This window comes from Cebus imitator, unplaced genomic scaffold, assembly GCF_001604975.1.
Source record: "Cebus imitator isolate Cc_AM_T3 unplaced genomic scaffold, Cebus_imitator-1.0 Scaffold599, whole genome shotgun sequence".
Lineage (NCBI taxonomy): Eukaryota > Metazoa > Chordata > Mammalia > Primates > Cebidae > Cebus > Cebus imitator.
In genome coordinates, this window is record NW_016107914.1 from 718,990 (window position 1) to 735,814 (window position 16,825).

The window sequence follows — 16,825 nt, forward strand, 5'->3', positions numbered from 1 at the left end:
CTCTGACCATCCAGATCACACATGTCCCATTGGCACCTCCAACCACACTGCATCCCTTTGCTGGGACATGCAGAGGACGGGTGTGATGAAGGCGCAGGGAATGAGAGGGAGACAGAGAGGAACGGAGGCGCAAGGCTGAGAGGGAGGCAGGAAGAGTGGACAGAGATTCGGGGGGCTGCATTGGACCCACTGAACACAGAGCCAGTGACCCGAGACCCATTCAGATGAATGGGCAGAAGCCCCGTCTTTCTACCTCTGCCAGGCCCTGGTGCTGGCTGCCCCTCCTTTCAGCCAGCGAGGGGACTTGCCCAAAGCCTTGACTCCTGGCTCCTGGCCAGTTCCCTTGCACTGCGCCTGCCCAGCTCAGCAGACGTTGCCAGGCCATGGAGCACATGGCCCAGAATAGTGCTATGATGCTGCTGGTGACATTCGATCACTGGGCCACCACACTTCGTGGCGCCTCCTGTCCCAAAAAGGAGAAACCTGGAGACACCAGTGCCCCAGTGCCAGCCCAGGCGTAAAGGCACAGTTATGTGTGAGGAGCCAGGGAAGCCCCAGGTCCTGCCAGTTGCTCTGAGGCCCTTCGTGCAGGGCTGAGGGAAAGGCACAGGTGGTAGCTTGCTCTGGGTACTGTCCCCCTCTAAGCTGCCCTTTCCAGGACCACCTATGCTTCCAGCACGCAGGCTTGGCTCCCCTGGCACATGGTGTGACCTGCTGGGGTCTGGCTTGGGAGCCAAGGCCAGGCCAGTGCAAGTGGGCGCCCTCAGCACCCGTCCCTGGCTTCATGGGGCACCTCCTTCTTGTCTCACCCTCGGGTGTTGGTGTTGCCTCGCTGTGAGCCCCAGACTCCATGGAGTTGGGCAGGCAGGGCCGCGCTTAGATTGCCAGGCTCTAGCCTGGTGCCGGGCAGTTGGCGTGCTCTTGGCAAAGGCTCCACACTGAGAAGGCAGGTGCCATTCAGGCCTGGTTGGATTCTGGAGCCCCATCTTAGGACAGCTGGGGCCATAGATGTGTCTAGAAGGGAGGGGAAACTGACTAACCCCATCACCTAGGGCCTCCTTGTCTAGCCCAGACCTGAGGGTGATGGGGAACCTCTTTTGAGGGCGAGTAACCCAAGGGCTGGAAGGGGCATGGAGAGGCCAGGCCGCCGCAGGAGCAGCGCATGGAGCCATATTGTGCAGTGTTTCTTTAATGGAAAGACAGCCACCGACCTCAGAAGCAGCCCCTCCTCATGCTGGAACAGAGGGCAAGGGGAGACCTGGCCATGGGGGGCGGGGGTTCCATGAAAACTGGTGTCTGGGACTCTGGCAGGATGTGGGGCCTCTCCTCTCTTGGGGGCAGAAGGGCCAGGACCTGACATGTCTAGGGCTCCCTGCTTGATGGTGTCATCTGCACGGAGTGTCAGGCCTCCACCTCCCAGCCTCCTCCAGGACTATACAGCTTTGGGGACAAGGCCTGGGCAGGGCAGACTGGGGAGGCCGCTGTCCCCGAGCTTTTGTGGGCCGGGGCTAGATGCAGGCTGGTGAGACAGAAAGCAGACCCAGCTCAAGGCAGAAGGTCAGAGCGTGCAGAGTGAGAGGGACAGGCGAAGCCAGGTCCAGAGAGATGGAGAGGACAGGCCACCAAGCTCAGAAGCAAGAAAGGTCTGAGGAAGCACAAGACACATAGAGGGAGAGGGACAGGGAGAGAAAGTGAGAGGACAGAAGGGGGCACTGGTCCCAGGGTCAGTGGATTGGGGGGCGCTGGGGGGGGACAGGCCACAGACTTGGAAGGGGACTGAGGGGAGCTGCGGGGTGGGAAGGGTTGAAAGGTTGGAAGCGGATGAGGAGGAGGAACAGAACGTGCGTGTCTGGCAGAGCCCACTGTCCCCATTCCTATGGACCCCCTCCCTTCTGCCGACCTGGGGACCGTTCTCCTAGGACTGGAGCCTTGGATACTTGGGTTTGGGAGTGGATGAGAAGGAAGCTTCATGGGGGGTCTCTGGGGGGGCTGGGGGGGAGAGCAAGGGCACCTCTGAGGCCAAGGAGGTGTGTGATGGGGGCCAGGCCTTGCGCCCACCTGCACTGTTGGGAGCCAGGGAGAGGCCGTGATGGGGCAGTGAGCTGGGGTCAGGGACCCAATGTAGGGGGCTGGGATGGATGCAGCTGGATCCGGGCTTGGCTTCCTGGCTCTGCCTCCCCATCAGGACGTCAGGCTGTGTTCCCCAGAGACCCCCACAGTCCCCGTGGTGGCTGCAGCTGCCTCTACTTTTTGTAGTTGCCAAACTGGATGGCAAGGCGGTCAGTGACGCAGCGGAAAGTGGCCGGCTGCACCTCCCAGTAGGGCACAGGATTGTTGAAGAGGCTGATGCCGTTGTAGTAGGCCCGCTTCACCCCGAAGCCCATGGGACAGAAGTCGTTGACGCCCACCTTGGTGATGTTGTTGGAGTGCAGATAGACCACCTGCAGGCAGAGGGGCCAGGTCACCGTGGGCCGCCCACCCTCTGCATGGAGCCTGCTGCCTCCAAGAGGAATCTCGCTGTGACCTCTGCTCCCTGATTCGAGGGCCACACAGGAGACTCCCTGGTGTTGGGAGGAGCAAATCAAGGCATGGGTGCGTTCGTTGTGTGGGTGTCAGGCAGGATTCAGGCACTGGGTGGAGCAGGTAGAGGACACGGGATGGGCTGGGATGGGGCTGTGTGGTGGTGCAAGGTGCAGGAAAGTTGGCCTGACCCTCGGGGGAGCATCCTTACACTCCATGGGGCATGAGGGTAGAAAAAGCCCTTGGGGTGCCCTCCTCTTTCTTTTCATCCTCAGGGAAACTCGACCTGTAGCAGCCCCTGCAGCTCTCTGAGCCACTGTCTTGCCGTCTCAGGAAGGAGCAGAGGCGGGCAGACAGGCAAATCGCTTGCTGGGTTGGGCTGGGAACCCAGTGACATGACAATGGCCACTAGAGGGCACACTCGACCCAGCACAGCTGGTGCGGATTGGGGTGCTCCAAACACGTGTGGACGGAGCAGGGCTGGGCAAGACCAAGATCGCCCATCTGGGCTGGGGGCCAGACCATGGATGGAAGATCCCGATGGAGCCCCAGGCAAGACCCTGCTCCCCCTCTTCAGCCCACTTCCTGCCCTGGGCCGTCGCGTCTTGGCACGGATCCGTGCAGCCCCAGGCCCACAGTTTCTTGACTCCCGGGACCCTGCCACATCTTTCTGGTGTCTGACCCACCTGGGGACCCTCAGGTGCAACACCTACCAGGCTGCCTTGCTTGGTATCCACCATGGAGGCCCTGCTCCCTGCCTCCTCAGCACTGGCTGTGAGCATCAGGGCCACTCCCTTGCAGATTTGCAGAAGCAGCCAGGAAGGTGCACCAGGGGGCCGAGGGACAGCACAGGGACACGCACGCCTCCCCGAGCGCAGCCTTAGGAAGCTTGCGGTGCACGCCCAGCTCTCACCTGCAGCAACTTGAGGTCCGGGAGCCCTGAGGGCACTCTGGACAGCTTGTTGTTGTCCAAGTGCAGCTCCCGGAGGGTGGGGAGGAAGCTCAGGCTGCCGTTCTCAATCATCCGGATCTGGTTGTGGCCCAGGCCCAGCCTGCGAGCAGAAGAATGACACAGACTCAGAGGCTGGAGAGCAGAACAGTGGGCTGGGTGTCAGGGCTGCAGAGCCCGGAGGTATTCTCGTGCCACCCTCAGGCGGTGCCCTGCTGGCCTCACCGGTACAACTTGGAGTAGCGGAGGAGGTCCTCCAGCTCGATGGCCTGGATTTTGTTGTGGTCCAGGTGGAGTTCGTTCAGGGTCTCCGGGAGGTCTGCCAGGAGAAGAGGGCACGGGGCTGAATGCAGATGCTGAGGGCAGGGTCCCTTGCTCTGCCCCAGGTGGTGGGAGGGGACTGCTGAGTCTTTCCCTGAGTATACCGGGCCAGACCAGAGTCCCCACCCTGGCCATCTGTGCCCTGGGGGGTGAGGCACGCAGGTGCGCAGCAAGGGTGGCCTTCCTACCTTTGGGGATGCCGGTCAGCTTGGCTTCTGAGATGCGCAGGTAGTTGAGCTTCAGGCCGTCAAAGGCTCCAGGTTCAAAGCCACTGTTCTCCAGTGGGTTCCCCCCCATCTCTAAGAGAGGGACCTCATCAGTCCAGGAGGCTGGCGGTCCACACACAGCCCCAGGGTCCTGTCATTTCCGGGCTCCTGTGATGGGCCCTCCTGACTGCCGGCTGCTCCCACCTCCCGAAAGCAGCTCCGTTCATTTACTGGGCTAATTACAAACTCCCAGCTGTCCAGGACTGCTGGCTCCATGGGGAGCAAGACGAAAGGGAGGAATGCCAGAGACGAAGCCGGGGCTCCCCGAAGCCACCCGGGCCCTCTGGCCCCACATTCCCTTTAGCCACGGTGACCTCCTGCCTGGAGGATTTGCTAAGAAATCCGTGGATATTCTTTTCACTGTTCTCAGCAGACTCTTCCTTGAACTGGGCTTCTAAAGCTGTTGCTTGGTCTCCCTTCCCCAGGCCCCAAGACAAGACTCTGGAATGTTCTGGGAGGCTCCTGGGCACCCCCATGGCAGGGCTGCACTCACCGATGCAGTTCATGTTCCGGAGCCCGCTGAACACGCCCTTGGGGACCTTGCGGATGCGGTTGTCGTGGATGCGGAGCTCCACCAGCGAGCTGGGCAGGTTGGGTGGGATCTCCACCAGGTGGTTCTTGGAGATGTACAGCTTCTGCAGCCTCCGCAGTGGGCTGAAGGCCTTCTCATGGATCTTGGAGATCTTGTTGTTCACCAGGACGAGAGCCTGAAGCAGGGAGGGCGGAGGAGGTGGAGGTGCTGACTCCCCGGCCCACCGCCCCATCTCCTGCGGGCCTGTGCCTCTCGAGTCTGGGCCTCGAGGAGGTCAGTCCCTGCTGGTGAGCAGAGTGCAGAGCAGGAGGCAGCACCAGCCCGGCCCTGAGCCCCGGCAGGGCCGCCACTGCCTTGCGTTCTCTCACGCTCACTGGCTACCATGGTGCTGGGAGGAACGAATGTGATGAAACGTTTTTAGCAGCGAAGGGAGCCGAGCTGACTGAGACAGTCCTACAGCTGTGGTCGCTCAAACCCATGCCAGTGAGCCGGAAGCCCAGAGCTCCCATCACGGCTGGCTCCAGGCTTCACCCTGAAGCCCACGGGTCCCTGAGCCCCTCTCATGCCCCACACGTCCACGCACGCGCACCCTTCCGGACCCCTGCCCCCCACTGTGGGCCTGCTTCTTCCTCCGGGCTCCTCTAGTGGGGTGCTTACGTAGAGGTGCTGGAGACCCTTGAAGTCATCCTTCCGGAGCTCAGAGATGTGGTTGCTCTGCAAGTCCAGCAGCGTGGTGTCAGGTGAGACCTCTTTGGGCACAGACTTCAGACCTAGGGAACCCACCACCATCACCAGCATGAACTTGGGGTCATCCAGCCCATTAGTCCCACTGGTAGGGAGGACAGGGGACACACACACAGAGCACCAACATATACACGGGGATGCCACCACAAATGGGCATAAGTTGCACAGCTCACAGCCAGATGGCTGGAGCCCTCCCACACACCATGCTCCCCCATCGCACAGGACCAGCATGTGCCCCCTCAGAAGCGGCTCTCAGGCACACCCCACTCCCCATCACCCAGGGACAAACCCAGGTCGGAGCACTGAACCACCCGCAGGTGGCAGTGGCAGCCGAAAGGGCACATGGCGCTGTAGGTGGGTGTGACGGAGTCTGGGTCCGGGAGGCCTGAGGTCGAGTCGGCGCCTGAAGCTTCCTCATCATTCATCATGAGTGGCCCATCATCCAGGGTAAAGTCCCAGAAGCCCCTCTGCTCAAAGGGCAGGGCCTGGCTCAGGGCCAGCAGAGACACGAGGAGCCACAGAGGCTGCATGGTGGATGGGCCTGGGGGAAGAGGCAGGGCGATCCTCAGTGCCAGCACCCGCTCATCTTCCCCACAGCAGACCCTGGGGCGGGAGGCAGAGAGGTCAGAGTGTGGGCAGAGGGCTCCAGGCAGGAAGGGGGCACGTGCTGCTGGCCAGGATGGCGCCCCTTCCACTCCACTTCCCCCTCCCTATCCATGACAGGACTTGGCTTCATGGGGTGATGAAATGTCTCCCCATTAGCAAGTCTGCCAGCAGCCTGTTTCGGGGCGGGGGCATCCGTGAGGCTATGTGGAGGAGGTGAGGGGGAATCCTAGCCATTGGCCCCCACAGGCTTTGAATAATTCACTTTTGGGGACACCACTGTAGCCTCCTGCCTGGGCCAATCCTTCCTTTGAGTTCTGGGCTCAGGGCAGCGTGGATGAAGTTAGTTGAATTTGGCAACTGTGAGTTGCTTCTCACCTCCTGAGCTCCCTTCCACCCTGCCCACCTTTCTCAGAGCACCTCTAAGGCCAAGGCAGGGAGGCAGGCTGGAGACAGAGGGGACGTCCTTTGAGGCCACAGGGAAAGTTGGCTGAGGCAGCGCTGAGTGGAGGCCGCAGAGGTGGAGGGCATGGCGCCCCCCCGACACTGCCCTGGGCCTGGCTTCCTCCTCTGGACCCCGCCCCAGTGCTCCCACACACTGCCTTGGCCCAAACAGCCCTGGGGCTCCCAGATCTGCTCCCACTCTTCCTCCCTGCCCACAGCCTAACCCAGAGAGCCCCCCCCAGGGGAGCAGGCCGCCGCCAGGGTGGCAGGGCAGGATCAGGCTTGCCTGAGGCCCCCCAGGCTGAGGTGGCGGCTGGGAGTAGAGGGGAAGCGGCCCAGCCCCCAGCACCCACCTCTGCTTGCCTCCTTCCCCTCATCAGACACAGTTCCCCATCCAGAGGCAGCTGGGAAGACGCCCTACCGGAAGAGGCTGGAGGCCTGGCTCTCCTACCGCTCCATCTACCCTGACTCCCTGGCAAAGGCCCAGGTCTCCCCCTAGCCATCTGTTAAGTGGGAATAAACATGCCTGCCCTGCTCGCCTCCCAGCTGGACTGCCTGGGGTGGCCCTGGGTGCATCTGGAGATGGGGAGCCCACCTGGGCAGCAGGAGCCTCTGGCAGACCTGAAGCAGTCGCACCCCCAGGAGACCCTCACTTAGGACCAGTCCTGGCTGGGGCTCCGGCAGGGCGAAGTGAGCCCCCTGAGCCCAGCTGCTGATTGCAGGGCTTTACGGAGGCTGTGGGGAGGTGGGGACTCTGCCGCCTAGGCCAGACCCTCTGAGCAGCCCTGCTCTGCCCAATGCCTCCCCAGCAGGCCCAGTTGACCTGGGGGCTGGGCTGGCTGCCAGGGGCTGCTGCTTTGGGGTCCTAGCAACCAGTGGACTGGGGGCCTGAGGCCACCTCAGGGCCAAGTTGGGTCTCAGCACAGCGCTGTGCCTCCGGTTCCATCAATCCCAGGAGTGGGTTGGGAAGGAGGCCCGTACTGTGCCCCGAGCAGCTTCTCCCAGATGCTCCAGGGAGCCTCTGCTGGTACACGTGCCCCCTGCATTGGCATTCCCCCGAGGGGCTGCCCATGCCCCCTCCTACACTTGTGGACAGAGGGACCTCTGGTGAGGCCAGTGGAGTGGCTTTCCCGCAGCCAGCCCCAGAGCCCTCCTGAGCCCATAGCTCCGGGCCACACTGCAAAGTGGGAGTTGGAGCCCAAGGCTTCACTCAGCTTCCCCTTCACGTGGAGCTGGACTTTGTGCTGACCCCTGGGGTTACCAGGAAGCCCCTGCTGGGTGCAGCCTCCCTCATTCCTTTGAGCCTTGAGACCCCACTACTGTAGCCGCAGGCCAGCCCAGCAGGACCTACGGGAGCCCCCCGGAGGGTCTTGGGCCCAAGTAGGGAGAAGACGCAGCCCTCGCCTACCTGGATGGCGTTTCCCTTCCTCCCGGGCAAGGCAGGGCACGACCTCTGGTGCCCGCTGCCACTGCGGGGCCCTCACCCAGTGCCGCTGGACACCCGGGGGCAGGAGGAGGAGGAGGACAAGCAGTGGGAGAAAACGGGAAGGGCAGGAGGGAGGCAGGAGAGTAAGACGGAGAGGGGAGGGAGAAGATTGCCCCACCCCTCCCTGCCTGATGCCCCTGCCAAAGCCAGTACCTCCCAGGAGGAGTAAGTCAGGGCTGGAACGCCCCGCCGGAGCCCTGGAAAGCTCCAGCATGGGCAGTCCACCTGGGCAGGTGGGGTTGGGGTGGCCCGACTGGGCCTAGGGGAGGCTGTGGGAAGGGCTGGGGAAGGCTGAGGGGACAGAGGGCTGTGTAACCATGGCTAGCCTAGAGCCCCGCAGGACCCATGCACTGGCCTGGCGGAGGACTCCCTGGGAGCTGGGGCTTCCCTGTTATGCACTCCTGTTACGAAACTCACAGGCGCAGGGCAGGGCAGTTGTGGCAAGACTGGTCATCGGGGTCCCAGGTGGGTTCCCGGGACCAGCTATGGGGTGACAGGGACTCTGGAGGCAGCTGTCTGATATAGCAGGATGTCTGGGGGTCTCCAGGAGACTGAGCAAGGGGCGAGGGGAAGAGGTTCCCTCAGAACAGGGAGGGAGGCCGAGGGCCAGGAGGCCCATGCGCCCGGGCCCCGTGACAGAGGCAGAAGGACAAGGTTTGGCTGGTTTTCCGTGGCTCGTGGCTGTGCCCAAGCTGTGGGCAGGCTGGAGGGGTGGGGGCTGGGCAGGCTTCCCGGCACAACCCTCATTTCCCCTCAAAGAACTGGCACAAAACTGAGAGCTCTTCTGAAGAGGGGCAGGCAGAATGTCCGCGCCCACAGGAGGTGGCAAGGAGCCCGCGAAGCCGGAGGGAGCCAGGGACCCTGGGGGAAAGGCTCCCTGGAGCTGGCCGATGAGTCTCCCCATTTTATGGACACGAAAGCAGAGGCCAAGAGAGAGGCTCCAACTTCCCCAAGTCACTCAGCCTGACTTGGAACTCTGCTGTGGCGTCTCTAGGCCCTGAGCCCTCAGCTGTGCTCCTCAGCCACAGGGGCTCCAACCACACCTCTGGGCCTTCGAGAACCTGGGGTTGGGGATGACCGAGCCTGGGGGTGGCAGTTTGGGGGGTTCTGGAGATGGAGAGGCCCAGCTGTCTTCCCAAAGCCTGGCCCCTGCCTTCTCCCACCAACTCACACTGAGCCCCTCCCTCCTGCTAGAACATGCACACACACACGTAGGCACAAACACACACAGGCACACATCGACACTCATGCACACACCTATACACACACATACACACATGCACACACCTATACAAAACACATGTCCACACATCCACACACATCGACGTACATGCACACACCGACACACACAGACATGCACACACCTACACATACATGTACATCCACACTCATGCACACACCTAGACACACACATACACACATGCATACCTATGGATACACGTTCACATACACATATGTATATACATATATATACAGACACACATACATACATACAGGTACACACACACATACATACTAGTGCACACACCTATACACACATATGCACATGCACACACACATGCACACATGTACACATACACACATGTACAGACATGCACACACTTATACACACATGCATACACATTCACATATACATATACACGCATCCATACACATGTTTATACACAGGAACAGATAAGCCGGCCCAGGAAGCAGGAATACCCCATAGTCAGACCCTGTGAGACCCACAGCAAGTCCCTCTGGTCCTCACCTCTCCACCACCACCGAGGCCTCTGGGCCTCAGTTTCCCTTCATCAGCCTCCCTGGGTGTGCTCTCAGGGACTTCAGGGAGGGCTTTAAGCCACATCAGAGTGTGCCCTGAGCTCCCTGGATGCTGTCTCTCAGGAGCAAAGGACAGGAACGGCCATGGCACGAGCCCCAGGTCCGGCGACCGCAGGTGTGAGCGAGGGAGGAGGCTGGGCTTCCTGGAGCCTCTGCCACCACCCAAATAGGGCCCTCCTTGTCTGCCCCTCGGAAAGCCAGCGCAACCCTCCACACCGGATCGCTCCAGGTCACAGCCAAACAAGATGCATTGGCAGTCTCTGAGAACATGGAGGGTCCATGCCAGGCATTCAGGCCAGGCCAAGTGCGGCGGGAGCAGGACCTGAGGTCTGGCAGACGCTGGATGCTGTCTCTGCAGCCTCAGCCCTGGGCGTCTGCCCCCCTGAGCAACCCAATCTGAACTCTGACACACGTGCCACCTTCCACGCAGCCCTGCAGGGTCCCTGGTACTGCGTCTTTCCTCCCTCCCCTCTGGTCGCCAAAGCCCTTCGGGCCCAGCTTCAACCAGCACTGCCGCTCTTCCAGGACCCAGCCCACCAGTCCCTCCCTGCCGATGGTTCTAGCCTGCACTTGGGCGTCAACTAGAGAGGGGATATGTGCCCTCCATGGCCTTGGCAAAGCCCGGGTGTGTGCGTTGGTCTGTGGGAGTGGCAGCCTGAGGGGCTGGGGTCTGGAGTGGGGAGGGTGGACCCTTTGCACCCAGCCACCTGCCAAGCCGCCGCCATCGCCCCGGCACGCCCTTCAGGCAGCCACGTGTGGAGGGGCTGGGAAACCCCGGCTCATCTGCTGCCCAAATGCTTTCCAGAGCTTTTTTGGCAGGGTCGGGGCAGGGGTGGAGTTCTCCCTTGATGCACCCAGCCACCTTGCCACCTCTCTGTGCCAGCCCTTTGCAGCCTGTGGCGCCCATGTCCAGGTCCAGCCTGTCTCACAGTTGGCAGAGTGCGCTCCTGGTCCTCTACACATCACACTCCCTAAAGAGATCCTTTACTTAGCCCCTGCCATCCCCCATTAACCATAAGAAGGAAGTGATGCTCTTACGATTCGATGAAGGGGTAAACTGAGGCTCAGGGAGTTGTTCCCCAAGGTCTTGCCCAAGGCAAGAGCTTCTGGCTGTGGGCAAGGACACGGACAGACAGACAGACACGGTGAGGAAACAGCAGGTCTGGGACTGCACACACTGTCCGTGTCCTTGCCCATGTCTGGAACCCCCCCCCCCCGCCACTGCACCTGTCCCCATGGGACTGCACACACTGTCCGTGTCCTTGCCCATGTCTGGAACCCCCCCCCCCCGCCACTGCAGACAGTGCCACAGGACCCAGAGCTGACAGGTCTCACACTCTCGGGGGTGTGCAGAGTGCTTCCCTGCTCCCCTAGAAGCATGGCCCTTCTCTCTGGATACCACTGTCAGTAGCTCCTATGGTCCACAGACCCAGAAGCTCCTCTTCAGCCCTGGCACACACAGCAGGGCAGCCTCTGTCTGCTGGAACGTCTCCTGGAAAAGCCAAGATCTCCCCCAGGTGAGCACTTCAGGGCCCCAGGGGAGATATTCCCGGCCTGCCCCCCAGAGCCTGGGGCGCTGCCTCCCTCCCTCCCTGGTGCAGGCCCACTCTGCCACAACCCGCTCTCTGCCAGGGGCACAGGCTGGGCTGGGATTAGCCTCCTTCAGCCAGCCAGGGTGACCCACAGCCTACTTCGCTTCAGGCTGCCGGGCTGCTGGGCTCCTATGGGTGTGCAGCCTCCAAGACTCTCGGGATGGCAGTCAAGGTGAAGCAGGGACTCAGACTTCCAGAGGACAGAAGTCGCACTGGCCTTCTGGACTTCCCCCGTCTTCAGGGACAGGGCTGCCCTCTAATCCTGTGGCCACCCAGAGGTCTGCCCACTATGCTCGCTTTGGCCCATTTGAACACCTCAGGGACCAGACAGGACTGGGATGTCCAGCAGCTTGTGGGGGTGGGGTGGGGGCAGAGGCAAGTTCAAGAGGCCACAGAGCCCGCTGCACCCTGGTCCTGCAGCTCATCCCAGGCCAGTGTTTCTGTGGACGGGAGCGTTCCATTCAAGAAGGCTGGCTAGAGCCCCAGGCCCCTAAGCCTCAGAGATGAGCCCCTCAGGAACGGCAGCACCTTCACCAGGCCTGCCAGGGAGCCAGGAGCTGGGCAGGTGGGAAGCTGGGAGGGGGAAGGGTTCTGCAGTCCTTGGAAGAGCCGAGGCTACTGGCCCCCTCCAGAGCCACCCCAGAGGCTGCTCTGACCCAGAGCCATGACAGGGTGGGGAAGAAAGCAAATGGAGGAGGGGCAGCTGGGGTGGTTCCCAGGAGCCTAGAGTCCCAGAGGGGGCTTCTGGCTGTGGGCTCCCAGTGGGGGAGGGGACCTGCCGGCCTGGAAGGGAACATGGGGAAGGAGGAATGAAGGAAGCACAGCCCCTACTACTCCCCCAGAGGAGGTGGCCCAGGCCTTCCCTAGGGAACCCTGGGAAGCTGGTTCTTTCTGGAAGGCTGGAGAAGGGCCTGGCAGGACTGAGCCCTGTACGCTCCCCCCAGCATGAGTGCACCCCCTCTGCATACGCCTCTGCCACTGGTCCCTCTAAGACTTGCCAAAAGGGCTCTGTGAGTGACCAAGCTGTTGCCCCTGATCTCCCAGCCCAGCATCTGAGCAGAAGAGGACAGGAGCATTGGTCCCCTTAGGCCCTGGCCGGCAGGCTCGGGGTCAGCGCCGGCAGGGTCCTGGGTTGGGCTGCCTTCCAAGGGATCTGGTGCCCACCTAGCAGCCTACAGCCCTTGGCAGGGTGCCTGGGAGGGCCACCATCACCCCTAGCCCCTCAGTATGAGCAAGACCCCCGGCTGGCGCCAGCATCCCCACCCACCCGTGGGGTTCCCAGGACTGGCAGCGGCTCAGTGGCGGGCCTGGACACTAGAGGGAGCAACTTGGAGCAGGGACCAAGCTCTCCGGAACACAGATGAGTGACAGGCGGTCGTGGTGGGTAGGGGAAGACCTTTTCAACCATGAGGGGTGTTGGGGGGTGAGCAAGGCAGGGGAGGGGCCCTGGCAGGTGGGGCACCAGGGACTCCGGGGCTTGGGCTGGGCCTAGGGGTGGGGCGTGTGCTGGGGATTCTGTGGGCTGAGGACACGTGACTCCCAGACAGGCTGGATATGGTGGGGGGTGGACCTGGGAAGCACAGGAGACGGCAGAGGGGGAGGTCCCAATCCCACTTCTATGCAGGGTGACAAGGACTCAGAAGCCCTCGCAAAAGGCTCTGGGTATGAACCGTCAAGTGTGGACTCATTACAAACCACTCCTCTGGGGACTTGGTGCTGTCACTGGAAGGGACACTCTATAGCCTTGTTTGAATGACTGGAATGTTGCTAAGACAGGAAGCTCGTTCTTGCCTTGGAAACATCCCCTTTCCTTTCCCAGACTCCCTGTCTATGCAGTGGCAGGGCTAATACCCACTGCCATCTGGGTCCTTGGAACTTGAAGGTGGGCCAGGGAGGCCGGGGCTGCCACCCACAGCTGGCTAGCTTGCCATGGGAGCCCTCTCTGCTTCCTGGCTCAGAGCTGCTCCCACCACCCAGTCCTGGTAGCTTGGAGGCAGCCCTACGTCTTCAATACACCCCCATGGGCTTGCCCTCAAAGGCTCGCCAACGATGGCCTACAGTGGCCATACATGGACACACTCCGCCCCAAGGCACCCCTGCTCACACACCAGCTCTCCTGGGGTGCGGCTGGCACAGGCGCCTGAACGTTTCCAGGAGGTGCTCACCTGCACTCCTGGACGCAGGCCCCTGGGAACCTTTCTGGCACAGGGGGAGGGCCTGAGCCTCTCCAGCTTGTCCCAATTCCAGCTACTTGCTATAGGGCACACAGCTGGCAGGCCAGGGAGGGGCAAAGGTACAGAGACAGGAGCCCCTGAGGATGGGACCTGAGCTTGCCTGCCAAGACACACCACTGGAGATTCCTGTGGCCTGCGCCTGCTGACCCGGGTGCCCCTGCTCTGCTCAGCACAGGCACCCAGCCCCACACAAGGAGCAGTGAGGAGGTACTTTACTCCCTGGGCCTTCCAGGGCACTCTCTTGCTTCCTCTCCTGGGTCCCTTGGCAGGCCCCTCTGGGGCCCCAAGCCAGGTCTGCCCTGGGGAACATGGCACAGTTGCGTGATTTTCTCTCCTTCCCCTCCCCGCCCATTCTGAGTAGCAGTCCAAGGGGGTCCTGCAGACAGACAGAGCTGAGCCACCCAGGAAACCCCAGCCAGGGCGCTTGTAGCCAGGGCTCCCAGGACCCACACTTCTCACAGAGGAAGTAGAGGCAGGGCAGTAGCCTGGGGGTGAGTGAGGAATGTCTGGGCAGGGTGCCTGGGAAACCAAGTCTCTCAGCCCAGGCCAAGGACTGGCCTTGGGCAGCGTGGTGGAGGACTGCTCCTGGGTGCTGAGCTCAGTGGGTGCTGGGTGGTCCCCGACCTGACCCAACCTGGGCCAGGTGCCAAGTCCTGGAGCAAGGAGGCACCTGGCAGAGGATGGCTGAGGCAGTGGAGTATGCGCTTGGGACTAGCAACGATGGGAAAGGGCCCGTGGCAAAGCTGCGGTGCCAATCACCCAGCCATGCTCTAGGGTGGCAGCCAAGAAGAGGGACCCCGAGGGGGAGACAAAGAGACAAGAGCTGGGTGAAGCAGAGCAAGGTCAGAAGGGAGAAGGAGAGGCAGGGGTGAGGGAGGGGCGCCTGGAAGGCGGCAAGAGGAGGCAGAGTCTGGCAGGGACCGAGGGGGCCACAGGGTGGCGGTGACGGGGCACAGACCAGCAGCCAGCAGCGAGTGCTGGGGAAATCTGTGGATACCCTCAGGGCCCTGGGGGCCGCAGGACCAGGGCTTGGGACAGCAGAAGCAGGAGGGCCAGAGGCATCTCTGGGTTGTGAGGAGGCAGCTTGAGGCCAGCGAGGGGACTGCAGACAGCGCAGGGCGGGAGCGGGGCTGGCTCAGGAGCCCTACCTGGAGAGGGGAGGCGCCAGGCGCAGGCTGGCTAGTTGGCAGGCTGGGGTGGTGGGTCTGTCTGTCCTGTCTGTTCGGCGGACGGAAGGCAGCTGCTCACTCCTGGGCAGTTTGTGGAGAGAGGGAGACAGAGGCGGCGGGAGGGAGGCTAAAGGCTGGGCAGGCGGGCCGTTGGGGAGGGGACAGCAGGGAGAGGGCGGGGAGGGAAGAAAGAAGGGAGGGGGCTGGTGGGGCGGAGAGGGCGGGCAGTTGGGAGGGGGCAGGCTTACCGGCCCCCCTGGCAGCTTCAAAGGGAGCAATTTTCTTGTAGACTGCTGGGCTAGCTGAGCCCCCGCCCCCCTGTCACACACCCCCCCTTCCCTCCGCCCCTGTCTGGGGCAGACAGCAGAGGAATGGACACAGTCTCATTCCCTCAGACAAGGACCCTTGGAGTCTCTGGGCAGGCACTGCCTCAGAGTGTCAAACTTTCCACTGCCCAGATGGGGACACTGAGGTGCTGGCTGCCATCTCTCCAGGCGGAGGAAAGAGATGGAAGGAAGACGAAGGGGAGGCGGCTTTGGGCTGCTAGGCCTGGGAGTGGCCCTGGAATTTGGTCCTAAGCTTGCGGGGAACCTGCTTCGGCCTAAGCAAGGAGGTGGTTTCTCGGGATCAGAGAGGGAGCTGCTGTGGACTTCACGTATGCTCCTGGGCGCCCTGAGCCCTCCCTTCCACCCCAGCCTTTCTTCCCTTGAAAAGAGGGCCCGTCCATCTGGTGGTGGCAGGACAGGGCAGAGGCCTCGCCCAATGGCTTGCCCTGAGCTGATTCAGAGATGAAAGATCCAGCGAGTCAGCCTTCTTGCTCAGTTCCTGCAGGTCCCCTCGGACATCAGAACTGCTCTGTGGGTGGCCACTTCCTCTGGGCTCAACCCTCTGCTGGTCACTGCCGGGGGTGACCAGGTTACCCCGCCAAGCCTCGGCCACTTCCTGAGGGCCCAAGTGAGTCCAGCTCCTCCTGTGTCTAGAGCCCGGGTCCTTAGCACGATACTGCCCCCCTGTCCCGTAGTGTCCCCTTCTTCCCTCAGCAAGAGCAGCTCCTGAGACACAGGGTGAGGGTTTAGATGGAGTGGGAAACTGAGATCCACAATAGAATTGAGAGCAAAAGCTTGAAGGGGCAGAGAGGGAGAGAGGTGGCTAGAGAGGATAGGACAGTGGCGAAGGCTCAGGGTCTTCACCTGCCTGGCAGTGCCATCTGGAAGGCCGCAGGCCAGGGCGGATGCTCCCAGGATGGCCCTACCTGGGAGCATGGCAGGGCACAGACCCCTCCCATGTCCCAGAGGCAGCTCAGGGCCTGGCCAGGATCTGGGACACATGGTGGCTTGGCCTGCTTGCAAGAAGCTTCTAGGCTGGGCCAGGGAGAAGGGAGACACGGGAAACCAGGGACTAGACTGGGAACCCCGCTTTCCTCTTGATTTCATGATTGGGATGAAGACATTGGAGACCATGTGTGCCCCTTCCAGACAAAGGGGGTGGCTTGTCTTTTGGCAGGTTTGTGTGTTTTACCTTTTGCTGTAAACATGCGGACATACCTGGCAGGAGAAAGAATGCTATCATGGTATTGTGAGCTCCATGCAGCCTTGCCCAGCCTCAGTGTCGGACTCACGGCCGCCTGGTCTCATCATTGTCCCACCCTCTTTCCATCCCCCACTGGATGTGGACCCAGATGCCAACTCATTCATGGAGAAACCCATCAGTAGAGACCAGGCCTGACTAGCAGTCTGGGTGGAGAGAGAAGCATCTGGAAGCATTCCGCTCAGTGACAGCAGCCAGTGGCAAAAGGCCACAGACCCTCCGGTTCCATCCATTTGAAATGTTCACAATAGGCTCATCTGTGGGGACAAGGGGGTAGCTAAAAGTATGCGTTTTCCTTTCGAAGTGATGAGAATGCTCTCCAATTGACTGTGTGATGCTTACACAATTCTGTGACTAGACCAAATAATAACCCTTGCCTGGTACGTGTTCAATGGGCAAATCCTGTGGTAAAGCTGTTTCAGAGGAAAGGAGAAACTCACTCGAGACATTCATGCTGCCCAAGGTGCTAGTACCCAGTCCCTTCCTGCACTGCTCCGCAGTGAGAACCCAGGAGCTGTCACTCAGGGCCCCGCCCTCCAGGAGGCCCAGTGGCAGTG

General features: G+C 61.7%; 1 protein-coding gene across 3 annotated transcripts; it reads right to left on the minus strand.

The window, feature by feature from the left end:
• Positions 1-1,173: 1,173 nt before the first annotated feature.
• On the minus strand, positions 1,174-14,952 carry BGN (biglycan). 3 transcript variants are annotated; one of them, XM_017516647.2, is made up of 8 exons: positions 14,661-14,952; positions 5,622-5,873; positions 5,246-5,358; positions 4,550-4,763; positions 3,979-4,089; positions 3,695-3,788; positions 3,434-3,572; positions 1,174-2,441 (listed from the first exon to the last, which is right to left on the minus strand). In XM_017516647.2, exons 2-8 carry the CDS (start codon positions 5,860-5,862, stop codon positions 2,244-2,246), a joined length of 1,110 nt encoding a protein of 369 aa, XP_017372136.1. In that variant the 5' UTR covers positions 5,863-5,873; positions 14,661-14,952; the 3' UTR covers positions 1,174-2,243. The 3 variants fall into 3 exon arrangements, with proteins under 3 accessions (XP_017372136.1, XP_037590208.1, XP_017372135.1); XM_037734280.1 differs by lacking the exon at positions 14,661-14,952 and adding an exon at positions 9,616-9,634; XM_017516646.2 differs by lacking the exon at positions 14,661-14,952 and adding an exon at positions 7,788-8,027.
• Positions 14,953-16,825: the final 1,873 nt, after the last annotated feature.